Source organism: Octodon degus, unplaced genomic scaffold (genome assembly GCF_000260255.1).
Source record: "Octodon degus isolate 3935 unplaced genomic scaffold, OctDeg1.0 scaffold00147, whole genome shotgun sequence".
NCBI lineage: Eukaryota > Metazoa > Chordata > Mammalia > Rodentia > Octodontidae > Octodon > Octodon degus.
Genome location: NW_004524723.1, coordinates 3912797 through 3931693, shown reverse-complemented (window position 1 = coordinate 3931693; position 18897 = coordinate 3912797). Strand labels below are relative to the sequence as shown.

The window sequence follows — 18897 nt, the reverse complement described above, 5'->3', positions numbered from 1 at the left end:
TTTTGCAGTGCTATAGGTGAAATGTAAAGTCCTGAGCACTGCCAGGCAAGCGTTATACTAACTGAGCTATCAGTCTGAGCAGTATTTTCATTGTTAGGGAAGGCACATTTGCCTGTGGCAAACCAGTCTGATATCAGAGCCAAATGAAGTAGGTCTTGTGGCAGTGAACTTGCGATCTTAGAATCACTGGCGGGGTCGTGGTGGCAAACAGGTCTGATAGATGGTTGGAGACAAGTATTTTTTCCTTAATAGTTGAAAAAAAAGACCATTTGTGATATTCAGTAAATAATGTGACGAGTACATGAAGCCAGGAATTGCACTAAACACTTACTTGATCACTTCATTTGCTAGAGTTGCCCAGCGGGCGGATGTGGCAAGTCTCAGGCGCTTTAGCCCCAGGAGAAAGGTGAAATCAAATCAGGTTGCCTGAGACAAACAGATCTGGGAGATCCTGGCTGTTGGGAACTGGGCCATCAACTTTACACCAGTACCTGGTGTTTCTATGGGGTGGGTTTTAACACGCTAGGTCAGACCACCACCTCTCCATCTGTCTGCAGGAGGCAAATAGCCCTCAACACACCACATTAAGTTCTCAGGTCTAAAGACCCTCTGTTTTGTGGGCTCTACAGTCACTAGAACTATAATCAGCCTACTGACTAATTATTGTTTAATTATTGCTTAAAAACCGATTGCCACAATACAATCACTGCATTAATTACCCCATACAGCATCTGCTTCCCCCATCACCGTTCCTCCTCAGCCCCCCTCCCCACTTTAATTGAAATTCAGCTTGCTGTAACACCCCTTTCTACCGGCCAACTGGATCTCTCCATTCACAGAAGGGACAAGAACAAAACACAGAAAGCCCCAGGGATTAAGGAGTTTTGACAGCTGTCCAAGAGGAGTGCTGAGACAGAGCCCAGGACCCAGGCAGGACAGAGACAAACGAGAGACCCGAGAGTAAGGAGGACAGGAGAGAGGGACCGGGGAGTCATCACAGGAGAAATAAATTGAACAAAGAGTCGCAGAGACCAGCAGAAATGTTGAAAGGGGCGCCAAAAAGAAAAGCTAAAAGCAAGAGAAATAGGGAGAGATGGTGAGGAGAAGACAGCAGGCTCCGAGGGCAGGGAGACGAGGGAGCTCGTCAGGAAGGAGAGGGCTGGAGCGCAGCCTGCGGGGACTGGTCAGTCCAGCCTGAGGAGCGACCTGCAGATCGGAGGAGGCAGCCGGCCGCGTGGGCTTCCCCGGCACACCTGGGAGGGGTGCGGCGCAACTCAGCCGCCGCGGGCCAAGGAGTACCCGGGCGGGGCCGGGCCGGCGGAGGCTGCGCGCCGGGCTGCAGCAGCGGAGACCCCAGCAAGCCCGCGAGCGCCCGGCGGCCCCGCCCCCACGCCTGGCCGCCTCCTCGGCCCAGGCTTTTCCTGCGGGGCTCAGGAAGCCGGCCTAGCTCGGTCACGAACAATAGCTCCGGGCGCGGGCTCGGCCCCCAGAGGGCCGGCGCGGGCCGCGGGAAGGGGCGCCGCGCCGCCGGGCACCGCAGCGAGCCCCGGGCCGGGCGGGAGCTTCAGGGGGCTCGGCGCTGCCTGCCGGGGTCATTGTTGGCCGCCGCTGAGGGAGCGGGAGCCGGGGGAGGAGCCGGGGGAGCGGCGGCGGCGGGAGCCGGAGGGGGCGCCAGAGAGCGGCGCGGAGCGCGCGGGCGAGCGGGAGGAGGCCGCGAGTGTGAGAGCGGGGAGCGAGCGAGCGAGGGAGGGCGGCAGGGAGACGGGAGGGTGGGAGGGAGGAGGAAAAATAAAGAGGAGAGCAGAGCAGGGCTGAACAATAGAGACAGGCGGACGGGCGAGTCGGAGAGCCAGCTGCCGCTGCTGAGGGACGGCGGGCGCCCAGGCAGCACGGACCCCGACCCGGGCCCCGGCCCCAGCCACACAGCAGGCGGCCAGCGCCCCGGGCAGGGGGACCATGGGGCGGCCGGCGACAGGCGCCTCCAGCCCTCCGCGCGCCGCCGCCTGAGGGAGGCTCGGCGTCCTCTGCCCCAGCCCCACAGCCGGGAGCCCCACGGCCGCCGCGCCCCTTGCCCTCCACCCACCGGACGCCGAGCCGCAGAGCCCCAGCCTTCGCTGGCCGCCGGGTGCTCGCGGACGTCCTCCTCCAGTCATGAACCCCCAAGAGGGGGCAGCGGAGGAAGGAGGAGCCGCCGACTCGGACGTAGACCCCTTTTTCCGGACAGGTAAGCCCTCCGGGGCGCGGGGGCCGGGGACGCGGCGTCGTGGACAAGTTTGGGGACGGCAGGCTGTTGCCAGGCGTGCATATGGGGGCTGGTGCTGCCCCCGGTCGTCGGGGCTGGAGTTGCTGAGGTTCTCTTCGTGTGGCACTGCTGGCCGCGTCGCGGGAGACGTGGGGGCTGGGGACCGGGCGCCCCTGCGCCCCCCGAGTTGCGGGAGTGCGTGCGGGGAGGCAGGCAGCGGTCGCCGCGGGCCGCCTGCTTCTTGGGTGCGGTGTTAGGCGATGTTGGATCACTTTGCGGCGAGCCGCTCCCGCTCCCGGTGTCCTCGGCCCCTCCCTCCGCTCCCCCTGCTCGCTGCCTGTCCGCGGGGCTCCCTCAGCGGCCGGCTTGGGGTCCGGGGCCGGCATTCCTCCTCCCGGCAGGGCCCTGGTGTGCAGAGAGGGGCAGTGGAGACCTGAGGCGCGCAGGCTGCAGATGACAGTAGGGGCCGGGCGGACGAGACACTGCTGCCCTGCGCGCGTGGGGAGCCGGCGACGTGGTCTTGGGAGGCGGACCCGGCTGGGGGGCGGTAGGCGTCGTGGACCTCCTGCTCGCCCACCTCTTCTCCAGTATGGGAACGGGTGAGCGTTTCCTAAGAATGGCTCATTCCTGGAAGTGTGAGTTAGCATCCCTCGCCTAACACACCCACCAAATCTTTGCTTGCCTGTGAGATGTGAAGCCGTGAAATGTCTTTCCAGTCTTTCGCGCCGCTGCCATCTCCCAAGCTCCGGATCAGTAGTTCCTCCTTCCCGTGGGCTACAAGATCCCTTTCACAGAACTGGTACTGACCAGCCTTGGCTCCCACCACCTGTGGCCCTGTTTCTCTAATGACCAAGAAATCTTTTCTGTACCTGTAGCTTCCACCAGCTCCGTTTGTGTAGTTCCCCATCTCCCCACAAGTCTGGAACCATTTTGTCTAGAATCTTTGTCCCAAGGAGTCTAATAAGTTATCGTGGCCCATGCATCTTCCCTCCTTTTTAGGAAAGTTGGATTAGAGGGCATGAACTGCTGGGGTCAGGGGTCAGGTTAGCTATGGAGGCCGCTGGAGGCGGCACATCCATCTGTTTACTTACCCCACTGCCTTGCCCTGAAGGTCATCTTTGGTGACGTGGGTGGAGTGATTTGTTGGGAGACTTGTGGCTTTGGAAGTCAAGGCTTAAAGTTGATCTGGAGAGGAGAGAGCTGGAGGGCAGGAGTTGATTCCAAGGCCTGGAAAACCAGAGGAAGACTTTTCATTCTGTCCTGCTTTCAGGGCTGGCTCATCCAGCCCTCCTTCCTGCCTCTCCTTGAGCCATGTGTTTCAATGTCCTTTCCTCTCTTCTCTCCCTTTCCCTCTCTTGTCCCCTCTCCATCTCTCTCATCCTCTCTCCCTTTTTCTCTCTTTCATTACACTCATAACTGCCTAAAGGGGTGCTTAACCTGAGTTTATAACCTGGAATCTAGGGTAGATTTTCTGGGAGCCAGAAATAGCAGGAGAGCCCAACTGACTCCTATTGCCTCCCAGCTGGGCAAACTTTTGCATTTTTAAAATTTAATTTTAATTTACTTTAACTGGGGTTGTGGGGGAAGTCTTAAGTTGTGAGCCTTCCAACTTTCCTTTTCTGGACTTAGCTTTCAGGTTTTGGTGCTCACTCCTTTCCCTCTCCTACTATCCAAACCTTAAGCCCTGTCCCCTCTTTTTCCCAGGCATCTGGAGCAGACCTGGAGGCTTACTTATTTCTGACTAATGATTTCACACAGTGTTTTAATGGTGTTAATGGCCTATAATGGTCCAATGTGTTACTTTTCCCAGGGCCTTTCAAAACACAGCAAAGCTTACATTGTCTAGCCCTGGCTCAAATCACAGAGTGAATAGCAGACTTGGGTCAGTCTCCTGTGGGATTCCTGTTCGGGATACTTTCTTCCTCCTTAGTCATCCTTATTGTGGCTGAGGGGTAGGTCTGGTGTGCTCTTCATGCATAAAACTGGAAATGACTGATGGCCTGCAGCAAGTTGCAAAAGAGGGTAGGTCTGGAACCATTATCGACCCTGTCTGGCCCTTTATCCTCCTGATCTTCACCTCACTTCTTTTCTCTAGTCTAGATTCTTACGAAACTATATTTTTGAACCTTCTCCCTTTTGAATTTTTATCTCTGTGGAATATAGCATTATACTTGGTTGGCTGGCTGGATTATTCTGTTGAACAATTGAGAGACCATCGAACAAATTTTCAAAGTTCCTAGCACCAGGGTTACCCCTCGTCCTGGTGAAAAATTCTGTATGCACAAAGACCAGACTAGCAATTACTTTGTCAGAATCTTGGCATACTGTGCCTCTAATTAGATACATTTTAAATAATTCTATCATTTGGTTTCTTACCTGTCTTCTTCTGATTATTTTGGTATATTAATTCTCTTGACCAACTGGTTAAACTAGATTACATAAATCTCATTTTTTTGCATGCATAATGGAAGCAGATACCCTCCACCCCAACCTAGTATTTTTATAGATTGGTAGACTTCAGAGGACATTCTTGGGAATTCTGTTGCAAGCCTGAGAAAGTATATCACAACTTTTTAATTTAATTAAAATTTTATTGGTCAGGGTTGTGATGCAGAGGAGAGGTATGGGAATAGAAGCTAATTGACAAACCAATCAACAAAGACTTTTCAAGTCCTAGGAGGAACTTTCTGCTGTCCAGGGTGCTATGGAACACAAGAGAAATATTTAAAGTGTTCGTCTCTGTCCTCAAAGAACTTTAAGACTACTAATTAATTCTAAACATGATGGTACTTTTCTTGTTGCTGAGACAAAATACCCAACACCCCAAGTTAAAGGAGGAAGGGTTTGTTTGGCTTATAGTCTGTAGGGGTTTCAGTTCATCATTGGCTGACTCCAACGCAGAGTGGCATGGCAGACAGGAATCACAGAAGAGAAAGAGTTCATGTTTGGCAGAAGATGGCAAAGCAAACAGGGGGCTGTGACAGCTCTTCTTATCATTTATCCAGGCTACTTAGTGTGGGTAACACTCACCCCCTTAATCCTAGTGCCCTTGAGCCTAGCGTTGTACCATGATTCAGTCCCAGCAACATACACTGTAGATCCAGTTACCGCTGAGAAAGCTGTACTGATGACAAGTATGAGGCTTTCGGGGGACATCTAGACAGGAGCTATACTAGGTGCTAAAAGTAAAAAGATGACAACTACAGAGGAGGTAGCATCTAGAGATGTCCTTGAAAGGTGGGTGTCGAGGATTTGGGATTTTGGGGCATTGAGAATCCTAGGCTGATAGAGTACAAGATGTAGATCAGGAAAGAATGAGTAAGAGTGTTGGATAACTATGATAGGGCCAAACAAGGGGAATCTTGAAAATCCAAGAGAGGAGTTTGGATTTAATTAGGGGTGGGGTACAGTAGAGAGTCATTATATGTTCTTCAAAAATGCCAAAACATAAAGAAAGTGGTCTTTTGAAGGGCTAATCTGGGGAGCAGTATTAATGGAGTGAATTGACAATAAAGATGAGACCCAGAAAAAGTCAGATGTGATCCAGAGCTGAGAGAAAGGGGCTTAGTGTGGTTGTTAGTTTTTCAAAAAAGGTAAGAGGTTAGAAATAAGTCTAACAGACATTTTTAGAGGTAGAAATGTGGGGATTTTTTTTTTTTTTGGACAAACTAGTTATATATAGGGGAAGAGGAAAATAAAACCCAGAAGAAAACTGAAATAGCTAGGTTGAAAGCCCAGAGGAGTCACTCTCACCTGACTGAGGTGATCTGGTTGAAGACAAGAGCTAGATTTATAGGGCAGATAATGAGTTTGGTTCTGGGTATGAAGAATTGAAGGCAGACATCCAAGAAAAGTTTTGTGCAAGACTTAGAAACATGGGACTCAAGACAGGCACATGTATGGGCAAGAGGCTAGGATGCTGATTTGGAAGGCAGAATGCAGCTGACATTTCTTGAAAGTATCATCTATCAGAGAGAGGCAGTAGAAAGAAGAGGGAAGAGTAGAGTCAGATTTAAGGAGAGAAATCCTTATTTCAGAAGTGGAAGCAAAGAAGTCTTGATCCTGGAGACTGCAGAGAGTCTGTGTGGGCTCAGCTTTTTTTTGACTAATGTCATGTGTGATGTGACAACAGGATGCAGACAGGCTGAGCAGGAGGTGTGCTGAGGGTGAAGAAAATAGCACTCTTTGGGGGGCACAGGGTTAGAAGAGGCACTCAGAGTGAGTATTTGGAATGGTGAGCAGGTCTTACTTCACCGAAAAGAGAAATGGGTTTGCTAGTCAGACATGACATTAGTCAAAAAAAGCTTTTTTTTTTTTTTTTTTTGCTAGAATAGGTTTGGAGGTGGCAGAGAGTGAGCTTGAGAAGAGAAAAAAGTGAAGATGTTAGGATAGAGCTTGAGTTGGACTCAAAGAGAGGTGAAAGTGATAGATTTCCTACTGCAATGAGAGCTTGATTTTATGAACAAGTGAGAGACTTTTTTTTTTAAAAAAGTCAAAACCTTTAGAAGATGAAAGAAAAGAGATTAATATGAGATATCTTTCACCTTCATCTTTCCATCAAACTTTGACCTCTACATCTTTAGCTTGAGTATTTGCTGTTACTTGGGCTTTGGCCCAGGTTCAGCTCTGTGTATGACTTTCCAACTCCCAAACTACCTCCTCTTCACTTTCTTGATTCTATAAGAGGTGTCTTCACTTTCCCAGTTGTGATGCTTAAGACCGTGGTATTATGTGTGAATAATCTCCCCTAACAAACCCTGTTGGATGACCTTCCATTGTTAGTCCTTGCTATTCATCCTCAGGTCCACTTTACCAGGCCAACCAGCCCTAGTATACCTCTTACAGTTCTTCTTTTAAGCCCTCCTCAACCCTTGTAATCTGCTTCCCTATCCCTACTCCACACTGCACTTACAGGCATACTACACTTCCTAAAACACTACTTTAGTCATACTGCTACTTGGTTTATGAAATTACATTGGCTCTTCAGTGTCTAAAGGGTTAAGTCCATATTTTACTCCTCAGCTCCAGTCAGGCTCTTCCCACCAAAACACCTTGAGTGAGGCTCTCCTTCATTCAAATGCCCCTATACTATATTTCAAATCCAACAAATTCTTCAGGACTGGAGCTCCACCTTTTTGTGGGAGCTTTGGCATCTCCCAGTGATCATCTCTCTGAAATGCTCACTGTCTGCTCTCTTTCCATCAGCAGTGTTGTACTGATTAAGCCTTTTCATACATGGAGGGGTTAATTTCCCCACTGAAGTTTTTTTTTTTTTGAAATAAAGGGTCTCTTCCCTTGTATAAATAAAAAATATGACAAAATATAAGTAGTTGTTGAATATAGGTGGTGGTATATTTGTATTTACTATATAATTTCTTAAACTTTTCTGTCAGATAGTAACCCCATCCCACTTAGATAGGAAACCAAAACTATTGTTAGGTTTAGATCATAGAGAAGGGAGACCTTTGAATAACGTGCTATGTTTGTGTGCAGTTCTTTGAGTAATATTACCACTTGTCCAGCACCTAAAAGGGGAGGGGAGGGGTCTCTTTCCCCTGAGGTTTTTTTTTCTTCTTCCAGAAGAGAAAAAAAAAAAAATCACTTTTTGGCATTATGCTTGTTCTCCACAAAGTAAAAGTGATGTCCCTTTATTTCCCTTCACTTCCACTCATCATGATTTGGGTATTTGGTCATATAATTTTCTTTCTTTTTTAAAAATATATTTGGTACAAGGTCTCACTATGCAGCTCAGACTCGTAATGATCCTTCTATTTTCAGCCTCCCCAGTGCTTGGATTACAGGCATGAGCCACCACACCCAGACTTGTTGGTCAGCTCATTGTGCCCCAGGATGGGACCAGCACAGCATGTAGTGCCAGGGATCAAACCCTGGTCCCTGTTCTTGGCTAAGCAGGCATTTAGTCTGCTGAGCTATCTCAACAGCCCAATCATATAATTTTCGAGAAACTTCTGGGAAGTATTGAGAAGATTTCATGATTCTGAAGATGGTATATTGTTACTAAGTCAAATGTTGTATTTCTGTAGGCTGTTTTTATATAAACTTATTTTAAAACTTATCAGTGATATCCAGGTCCACTTCTGTAAGATTCAAGAGGCTTCACTTTATCCTTACAGTAACCATCAATAACTCTGTTACTGGCACATTGTATCCAGTTGTGTTTAATAGTACTTTAGGGGATTTAAAGAGGTATTGGGATTAACTGACTCCAGAAAGAAATTAGGTGAAAAGTAATACAAACTTTTCTTACTGTAAATGTCAGCAAAACTTTAGACCAGATGAACTAGTTAAGTGTTGAAGAATGAACATTTTCCAAATCTCTTTCTGGTTCTGGTACTTAGCAGTGACTTCTGAAGCTAGGCAGTATGGTATGACTGGTTGTTTTCAGTCAGGGCCATGCTGCCCTTCACTTGTTATAACTTGGAGGAGTAATTTGCTGCAACATCTAGTGGGTAAAGGTCCACAGTGCTGCTAAACATTTTGCTGTCCACTGGACAGTAAAGAATTATCCAGTCACAAAGCATCAATGGTGTGGAGGTTGAGAAACTTTGGTAAGGCCAGATCACTGGTTTTGGGTCAGGTAGGCACTGTATTAATTAGGGGTAAGATCTTCTTAAGTAAACTACTTCATATCTCTCACCTTCAGTCTTCTGCAAAAAAAGACTAATAAAACTTGCTTCACAGGTTGAGATCATAAGTAAAAAACCAAAACAATAGTATAGTATGTGTGAAATGTCCAGCAGTCTGAGACACAGGAGGAAGACAAGAAATCCTGGTTTATACATGGTTCTTGGTGCTCTAATTATGGCATGATTGTGATGGCATGGAGGCAGGGGCATCTTCAGGGGGCAAGGCTTTTACCTAGATGGAGGAGGGTGCTGGTGAGTAGCACAACAGAGTCAGGGAGCCTGTTAGTGCACTCAGAAGGCTAGAATTTGGTCCTCAGAATTCTTTCACTCACTTAATCATTTGACAAATATTTATTGAGTGCCATTCACAATCATGTACTCTGCTGTGGAAGTGTATAAAACCATTAAAGAGAAGAGAAGTGATGTAAATATACCCCCTCAGGGTATCTTTTAACTTCAGGATTCGGGAGGGAAGAAAAAGTCTCAAGGAAGCTGAGAAGGTTAGTCAAGATAGCAAGAGGTGATACTCCTCTTTGCTACCTACTTATCTGAATAACTTGGGCAAGTGACTTTGACATCAAAGACGAGGATGATAGCCTCCCTGTCCTTTTCTTACAGAGCTATTAAAAAACTCAAATAAGTTACTGTATATGAAAGGTCCTTATAATTTATACAATACTATCAAATATATGTAGTTATTTCCAAATTGAGCCTTCTATTACTCTTAAGTGTCTCTTCTGACAAGTAGTATCTTAGTTAGTCTGACTTCTGCAGGATTTTTCCAGTGCACAAAGAGATGCAGTGCTTCTCATTTTGGTTTCCCTAGGGTACTGGATGGTACACTCATTATAGGACAGGAATAAAAATACTTGTCCCCCAAGCCCTGAAATCCCTGGGCCACATAGTTCAATGCTGTCTTGAGAAGTATATGAGAATAGAGTTCCTATTTTTTGTTTCTGCTGAATCTCAGGTAGGTGCTCCTTCTGTGCTTACCTGCAGTTCAGACTCCCCCTGCCACTTTGTGTGTGAATGACTGGCAGCAAAATAACTAGGAAGTGAATGACAGCCACAGAGCTCTTGGATCAATAGAGCTTCTTGAAATCGTGTCTTCTGAGGAGTGAGGGAACAGGAAGAATCAGCTGGGAGGACAGAGGAATTCATGAAAGTAAATACACTGTTGGAGAATTAACTTTGTCTCCTTTCTTTCTGTCTCATGGCATTATTAGAAAGGGGCCAGACACTACCCAGAGAACATGGATATAAGGGTTAAGCAAGCAGGTGAGTGAAAAGTGGTGGCTGAGCTGTGAACTTGAGGGAATGTTTACTTTTCCTTCACCTGGGACTTGAAGGATGAGTACGATTTGCTTGGGAAAACAGAAAGTATATTCCCAGATTAGGATGGTAGTAGAAGGAGATAAGAACATTTATGGTTTAGTTAGGGGCAGTACATGTTCCAGTTTGTATGATCCAGAGGATGCAAGTGGAAGGTCCATGGTAGATAAGACTCAATCTGGTGGTAACCAGGTTGATTGATTGCTTTATCAAATGTTTATTAGCGTCCTAGATCAAGAGGACTTTGAGGTTCCATGGGGGATGCGGTCTTGTTTTTCTCCTTTAAATGTGGAAGTCGTTTCTAATAGGCTTATGGCAGGGTGGAAATTGCAAGACCCCCTGGAACACAGGACTGGGAAGGCCACCTGGGCTAGGCCAGGGCAGAGCTCAGGATGTCAAGAAGACTTTGAATACTGTACTTTTTTTTTTTTTTTTTTTTTTGGTGGTACCAGGGATCGAACTCAGGACCTTGCACTTATTCCACTGAACTACCCCCCAAGCACAAGAAGACTTGAATGGAAGGCCAGTTACTTTAGTCTTTCTGCAGTTGGTTTGGAAGAACCTTTAAAAGTTTCTGAATGGGGCAGTGACACACCCAGAAATAGAAATCTGGTCACTGTTTGGAGGCTCTACTACAATGGCAGACAAACTGCTGGCCAGGGATGGAGTAGGAAACTACTCTGATAGCTTGTAGAAATGGAAAGAAAAGGATCGATATGAGGGGCTTTGTGGAAGTCAACTCCATAGACTTGGCAACTTGGAGATAGGGGTGTCAAGGAAGAGAAAGGAATCCAAGATTACTACAAAGTTTAGAGCCTAAAAGGCTGGGAGGAGGGATGTGTCCTTATTGAAAGTGAGGAAGGGGAGAAGCAGCTGTGGGGAGGCAGGAAGAGAGAAAGGATTTAGAGAATTTGCTTTGGGACATGTGTTTCAGGTGTCAGTGGAATAGCTAAGGGAGGTGTTGATTCAGTAGGCGGGTAACGAAGAGAGTTTGGAGCTTTGGAGGGAGGCCAGAGCCGGAAATATAGATTTAGGAGACATCTGAAAGAAGTTGTGGTTGGAGTTATCAGAGTAGATGAGATAATAAATGAAAAGCTTATACAGACTTAAGGGTAGAGGGCCAAGGACAGAACTATAGAGTCGTGTGAAGGGCTAGAAGAGTACCAGGAGAGAGCAAAGTTTGGAGAAAAGTGGGGATCAGCATGGTTTGATGCCATAGGAAGGTTGATGGAGATGGGGCCTGGGCAAATACCATTGATTCTGGGTACAGGGAGTTAGAGACCACTGGTAACCTTTGTAATTACAGTTTCACTTGCATATGGGAGGTGGAATTCAAATTGCATGGGGAATGAAGAGTGAGTGGATGGGGAGGAAGTGGTGGGAGTGCATATAGATGACTCTTTGGAAAGGTTTGGCTGTGAACTGAAGGTTAAAAATAGTAAAGTAGTTGGAGATGGGGAGCAGAGTTGAGGGGAGGATTTTTTTTAGGTAGGGAAGATTTATGAATACCTGGAATGGGGAAGGGGGAGAAATCATATGTGAGAAAGCATGAACATTTAGTTAAGAGGGGAGCAAATAATGGAGAGGTGAGCCCACAGGGATGAATTTCACGGTCAGCTGAAGGGTCAGCCAAAGCCAAGAGGAGTGTGTGTCTTTCTTGGGGATTCAGGGGGGAAGGCAAACCTCAAGGAAGTCATTGACTGTTAAGGTTCTGAGGGCGTAATGTGCTTGATTGGCAGCCCCAGTGAGACAGCATCTTGGCTTTCAGAGTCGGGTCAGTGGTGCCCTGGTGGGGAGGGTACATAAAGCTATGTAGTAGGTTGGCTGGGTTGGTTTAGCCCTGTGAGTCCTTAGGCAGAGAAGCTGGAAAGCAACATGGTGATAGCTCAGGGTAGCACCATAGCACTCCTAAGGTTGGTCTACTCTGAGTTAGTGAGTTCTGAAGAATCACCTTCTATAAAGGATGATTCAGAAAGGCAAATTGGGAAAGTGGTGATGCGGAGATGAGAGGAGGGAGACTTGAGCAAGAAGGTGTCTGGGCAGCCTTCTGGGATGGGTCCCTGCCTAGCACCAAGGGACTATATCTAGCAAGAATGGCATCTGCTTATGAATTTCTAGTTTCTTTAATGCCTCTAGAAGTCATAGAAGAAATCAGAAATAGAACAGGAATTATGGAAGAACCTTTTGCCCATTTTACTCTACAAAAAGAACCCCCACGAGGACACACCACTCTTTCTGTTGCCCCCACTTGTCTTAGCAACAAATGCATGAACTATCATCAGATGAAAAGCTCCATTTCATCAGAGGCTTCTCAGGAGCTCCTGTGACCATCCAAATGGCCAGAGAGTAGGAATCTGGGGGTGGGGGAGGTGCTACTACTGGAGGATAGGCTGTGGGAGACTGGGCTCATCTTCCCTAGAGCAGAAGGATGTGGGAGTTTCTTTAGGTGTGGGCTAGTCCTAGAATCATGGAATCTTAAAACAGAGTAGGATCTTATTAGCTTTGTAAGTATGCAAGTTGTAGCTCTCTCAACTTTGATTTCATCTGTAAAATAGATATAAGAAATGTCCTTGCCTGTTAAGATTGCTTGACATTTGTAGGTATATTGAATCTTTTGATAGTTACAGTCATATTATAATATAAATGAAATTATTTGAGTAGTAATCTAATATGGTGGTCTATGTAGTACTAGTATGGCTATATTATATAGGTGAATTATGATTATATTTCTAGTTAGATGAATTATTTTCTAAATCTTGAGAATTATAATGTGTCAGTATGTTTGCTCATTTGTTAAGAATATGATGTTTTTAAGCTTTCAGTTACAATTATCCAGAGAAGAACAATCAGGGGCTAGAATGACTAGAATTTTACACTGCTTTCCTGCAGCCCAGGGACAAAGAACATCTTGGAAGTTGGGGGTGGTGGCGGCACAGTATTGAGTCAGCAGCTGGACAGTGAACCTAGAAGGGGGCCCTAGAAACTAACAGATGGTTAATTGGATGTGAAAAAGGGGGCTAGGAGGAGGGGTCTGGGGCTCCTGAGGATTCCTCTCTCTGTCTACTTACTGTCCTAGAAAGGAGGTCATGGGGAAGAGAAGGAGTGGCTCTGAGAACAGTTGGGGGAAAAAAATTAGCAGAACTTTTGTTGAGAGTGTGGCAATGAGAGGGCAAGTCACCACTGGGAGTAGTGTCACACTTCAAGTTGTGGGGAAGGTGCAAAAATTTTAGTCTCTTCTCTATCCTAGCACAGTGGAGTATAACATATTCAGATGCTTGAGTTTAAAGAGATGCTTAACCACATACTGAAACAATGTGAATTTCTAGTCATTCTTTCATATCCCAACTACAGTTTTGACAGCTAAACATAGTTACTGTTGATAGGAACTGGATGAAGAATGAATTAATTTTAATAAAGTACTGAATTTTAATGAATAAATCTTATTCATTTATTCACTTATTCATTCGTTCAGGTTTTACATACCAGCTGTATACCTCCTAAGTGCCAGGTACTGGGAAAACTCATTAGAAATAATCCTTCCCACAAGGAGAGCAGCATTCTAGTGAGGTTACGTGGCACATAAACAGATCATTGAGGTGCAATGTGGCAAGTGCTGTACAGAGGACTGTGCAATAGGAGTGAGAGGGAGGACCACTGTGAGAATATGCAGTGAGAGTGTAGAGGGAGGGTCAGTACCTGAAAGTGTGAAGAGGATCCATTGCAGAAGGGATGCTTGAGCTGCAGTGGGTGAGAAACTGGTAAAAATTAAGGCAATGAACATATACTGTTCCAGAAGTTTAGTAACAAAAGTAAGGAGAGAAATAAAATGGTATCAAAAGGACATTTTGGGAGTACTGGTAAAGCTCTTGTGTTTTGGTGATAGGTATACAAACAGCTGTCAGTTATTTGAGTTGCATACTTATGTGTGCGACTTTATGTGTGCATATTATACTTCAAAAAATTGTGAAAAGAGGCAGTGGTAGAGACAAATTTTTAGAGGGTGGTATGTGTGTGGGCAGAGTGGACATTCCTCAAAAGGCAGATAACCTGGGCAGAGACAAAGTTTTAGAGGGTGGTATGTGTGTGGGCAGAGTGGATATTCCTCAAAGAGGTTATCTCTGGATTAGTCACCCTTTCTTCTGTGGATATGGGAAAGGATAGGGTAGTTTTCAGTTCAGATGCTAGAATTCTTATTAAGTTGACCCTAATTGTCTTAGTGAATGGGAGCCAAGCTCATCCATAAGCACTGAGAGATGCAAGGAGCCTTGGGAGAGAGTGAGACAAGCTGGATTCATTCTCTGGAGAATGAGTAAAAACTGCAAAATGGATGATCTGTTTAGTTCAGAGTTCAGAGGGGGCTGGTATGCCATGTTTTGCATGCTGTGTAGTTCAGCAGGCTCTGCACTTCCTGAGTTCTTCGGTGATATTCTGGAAGAGATATTTGTGACTGGGAGGAGATGTGCATCCACCTCTTCCCCAGTCCTTACTGAACATCAGTGATCTAAGGCTTTTGGAAGCCCTACCTTAAAAAAATGCTCATGTCTGCTTTGCCTAGGTGTACTGTACACATCTTGTGGTTTGAATTTGTCTGTAGTCTTCTGAATACCAGTGTAGAGTTTTGTGGATAACATTTGCTTAATTAGCATTTCTTGGTCTGATTGTTTTTAAGAGCTATGTGTTGGTGTGTAGGCCATTTGAGAATTTTTAATGAAATATGGTGCTAAGGAAATGAATCATTTTTGTGGCCAGGACATTTTCCTTAAACAAAAAGACTTAATGAAGACAACACTGAAATACAGATATCTGCTCATTTGGATTAATCAGACAGACCCACATTTGCTTATAAATATTCATATATTTTGTAGATCCTAGAAAAGTAAATAAAGATGCATTCTTTTCTTAGAAAACCCAAATAGGAAAGTCCAAACTTGTAAATGGATCAACTAATCACTACTGAAGATCTGAATGTGTTCAGTATTATGCTAGACATTTAGAGGACTACTAAAGATGAGTAGTATTTAGGCCTTACTCTTGTTGAGTACATAGTCTTGAATTAGGAAGAAAAAATAGCTAACTAGAGATCAGAAAGAGTGTGACCTCCATACATGGGTTCATGTAGTATATACTGTCTAAAAATTAATTTAAATCAATAGTAAAACAAGGTTTCATTAATTTTTAGGTATGCCTTCATAGGGCACTTACATTTTTACATTGAATTTTTTATCATGGTGAAATATAAATCTGGTGTATTGTAAAGCAAGTTGGGTAACTTAATAAAGTATAAAGGATATAAAATGCACTCTAATCTCATCACTGATCTCAGTTTGAGGTATTTCCCTTTGGTTTTTATTTCCTATGTGTACTTTTTCCCTTGAGCCATGTTCTTTTTTAATTTTTGTTGAATTAAGATGAAAAGTTGGGAGGGGATAGACTTTTTCATGAAGTTACTGTTTTTTCAATTAATTTAAATGGATAATACACTAGGGTATATATATTATTGATAAGCTATATATATTTATATATGTGTATTATTGAGCACAAAAAGGCATTATAAGCCAGTTAACCTTGCTGTGGGGATAATATAGGAAGTCAGGATACCACTGATTCTTTGAATGGACAAAGGTATCGATCCTTTATTTATAATTTTTTTTTACATAACACAAAGTAAACTAAAGAATATGTAGTCAAAAGTAAATATTCTTTCTTTAATCTTCCTCTCCTAATATTTAGTGTTCTCTCTCTCTCTCTCTCTCTTACCCCTTCCTTCCCTCCCTCTGCTCCCTCTCATCTGTCTTGTCTATTTATCTATCTCTCAAGTGTTTGTTTATACAAATACATAGCCTTCTTATTTTATTTACCAAAAAGTGGATCATGCTTTACCTGTTATTCTGCAACTTTTATCACTTCATAATCATGAACATTTTCCCACATCGGTACATATAGCTCTCCCTCATTTGTTTTCAGATTCATGTTACATTCTGTTGTGTGGATATGCCACATTTTATTTAGTCAGTCTTCTAAGGATAGACATTTATAACCCAGCTTTTCTGTGGTCTAGTGTTCATTCTGGGACATTATTTGTTCTGAAGCATGTGAAGAGGGGCCTCCCCTCCTTTCCCCTCTCCTCCCCTCCTCTCCCTGCCTACCTGCCTGCCTTCCTTTTCAATGGTGACTGTAGTACAGTGTGGGTTCAGGATATTTCCTCTGCTTTTATGCCAGAAAAGGAGAATATTCAGACCCTGTTCTCTAGACCTTGTTCTTCAAGGGCTTTTTGTGGCATATTTAAGGATGCTTTATTATTGGCATTTCAATAAATGTCTATGAAAGAAAGATGCCCTTCTTGGCCTCTTTCTTGTGTACCTTTAAGTGAACTAGAAGCAAGATTTGTAGTCACAATTAGTCAAAAAAGCTGTGTGTTCTGTGGACTTGAGTGTAAATTAACCTAATATTGCAGTTAGGTAGCCACACTTTAGGTGATATATACACAAGCCATAGTCTGTGCTTAGCAGGAAGAATACAAGGATGTGATTTTGGAAAGCTTCATTTCCAATCCTGTCCATCACGAGATAGTAGTGTTACTTGGCTAACCCTGTTATTATGCCTATTTTTACAGGTGGAACCTCTCTTTTGTCATCTGAAGAGGTAGATATATTTGCCTTATTACTTATAGAATAGTGTGAGCTAAAGTAAGATGATAGAAGGAAAATTGACAAAACAAAACCATTGACTAAATGAGAAGGAATTTTGTCAACTGCTCCTCTGGGGTCTCCTTTGGTTTGGAGTGTGGTTGAAAGTTGAGTTAGGGGACTTGGATGGGAGTGACAGTTCATATAGTGCAGAGGATTTTGCTTTTTCATGTCTGTTAGGAAACAGGCAGCATTGGAGATGGAGTAAAATGTTTCGTGATATGTCCCATTTGCTTTTGGATATGTATAGAAGATATGTATAGAAGAGTGGAAGAGTAGCTCATTTAACTTCCCAGCGTGGCTGAGAATGTCAGTGTAGTTCAGTTGCACATTTATTTCTTACTACCAAGTTGTAAAAGAAAATGTAGCTCTTAAAGGCATTGTTTTTAGAGTATTATGATAGTGCTGAAATTTAAGCCCTTACTATTTTTCTCTTGGGTCAGAGTTCCTACCCAGGGCAGCTTCTTAATCCTGATTCTAGGGAAGTACTTATTCCACTGAGCCATCGCCCCAGCCCTTTTACTTCTGATTCTAGGCCTTTCTCCACTTACTGCCTATCAGAGTACCATTACCAGGAAACAAAGATATATGTAGATGCCCATCATTCTCAGTGTGAACTGTGAGAAGACTAGAAGTTAGAGCCTCTGCTCTAGACATCCACCTTGGCTAGTACTGTATTTTCATCCACTTAATACCTCAACACTACATTGGTCATGGTATTTGATGCAAATTAACATTCTCCTGGAAACAGTGTATTAGGGGATGACCTTACTATTCTCAGGCTCTCTTACACCTATTGAGCTATTTATAATGCTTCTTTCCTCAAGCCTTAGTTGGGCCTTGGGTGGGAATATAAATAATGGGAAACTGAGACATTGCTATCTGTCTAGACAGAATTTCTCCCCATGTTTCCCTAATGCATGAGGGAGATGGCTTTCCTTTTTTCCTTGTGGTAGGGTTTTCTATGTCCCACCTCAGTACTCTCTACCAGAAATCTGTGGTAACTTCACTGATCAAGTCCACCCAGCCTGGATTTTGATATGTTCATGGAAGCTTGGTAATTCAAACTGAATACTGAAAAAAAAAAATCAACAGCTGAACATTGATATTTTCTTTTTGCCCAATGCTATAGCTATCCTAAACTTTCCTGAGGCAAATAGATACCTCAGGCAGAATAAGGGAGGGGTTAAATATATGTAAAGGCATACAAAAAAGGAAGTGTATTTTATTTTAAAAAATATTCCTTCATTAAAACAATGTAGGAAAGAAAGGTTTAGGGGCCGGGGAGATGGCTCAGTAGAATAAGCGCTTGCCTGGCAAGCACAAGGGCCTGAGTTCAATCCCTGGTTCTGCCACAAAAAAAAAAAGGAAAGAAAGGTTTAAAAATGAGACTTCTAAGACTGCCAACCAGCTTTCCTTAGGATTCCAAAAGTCTCATGTGTTTGGAAGGTGATTGGGGTATGGGGGCATTATATTATCAGTGGATTCACCCACTGAAGAGTTTAGTACTTGAATGTGCTCTTAGGATGTAGAGTCTGGTAGGAGGCAGTCTACTAAGGGGTGTGACCTAGAAGGGTATATTCTTTTTTTCCCCATAATTTTATTGAGAAACAATAGCAATGAGACAGTTTCAAACCAAATTGGTAGGACAGTTTCAATAATTAACACATTGCATACATTTTTCCTAGTGGTTAATTGCTGTACAACATGTGGAAATGATATCCTATTTACAAACACTAGTAGAACAAATTCCTCTATTCATTAAGAGAATGTAACTATATGTCTATCCTAACCATTTTGAATACACAGATACAAAGTGGACATTCATCTGTATCCCCCTTTTTTGTTTAATTCCATCATTTGAATATTATAGGTGTGTTAACTCAGCAAAATATTCTAAAAGAGTCCAGTAGCCTATAATAGTATTGGGTCTTCTGCTTCACTGGCAATGTCAGAAATTGTTGACCTGAGTCCCCTGCAGCTCAACATA

At 44.2% G+C, this 18897-nt stretch overlaps 1 protein-coding gene across 11 annotated transcripts in view; it reads left to right on the top strand.

Annotated features, from left to right (window-relative positions):
• Positions 1-1840: 1840 nt before the first annotated feature.
• The window catches only part of Kalrn (kalirin RhoGEF kinase), a 733834-nt gene continuing 716777 nt past the window's right edge, over positions 1841-18897 (top strand). For all 11 annotated transcript variants that reach the window (XM_023702250.1, XM_023702249.1, XM_023702247.1 and 8 more), the window contains exon 1: positions 1841-2224. In XM_023702250.1, the coding sequence (XP_023558018.1) occupies positions 2152-2224 (73 nt within the window). In that variant the 5' untranslated portion in view covers positions 1841-2151. The remainder of the gene's footprint in view (positions 2225-18897) is intronic.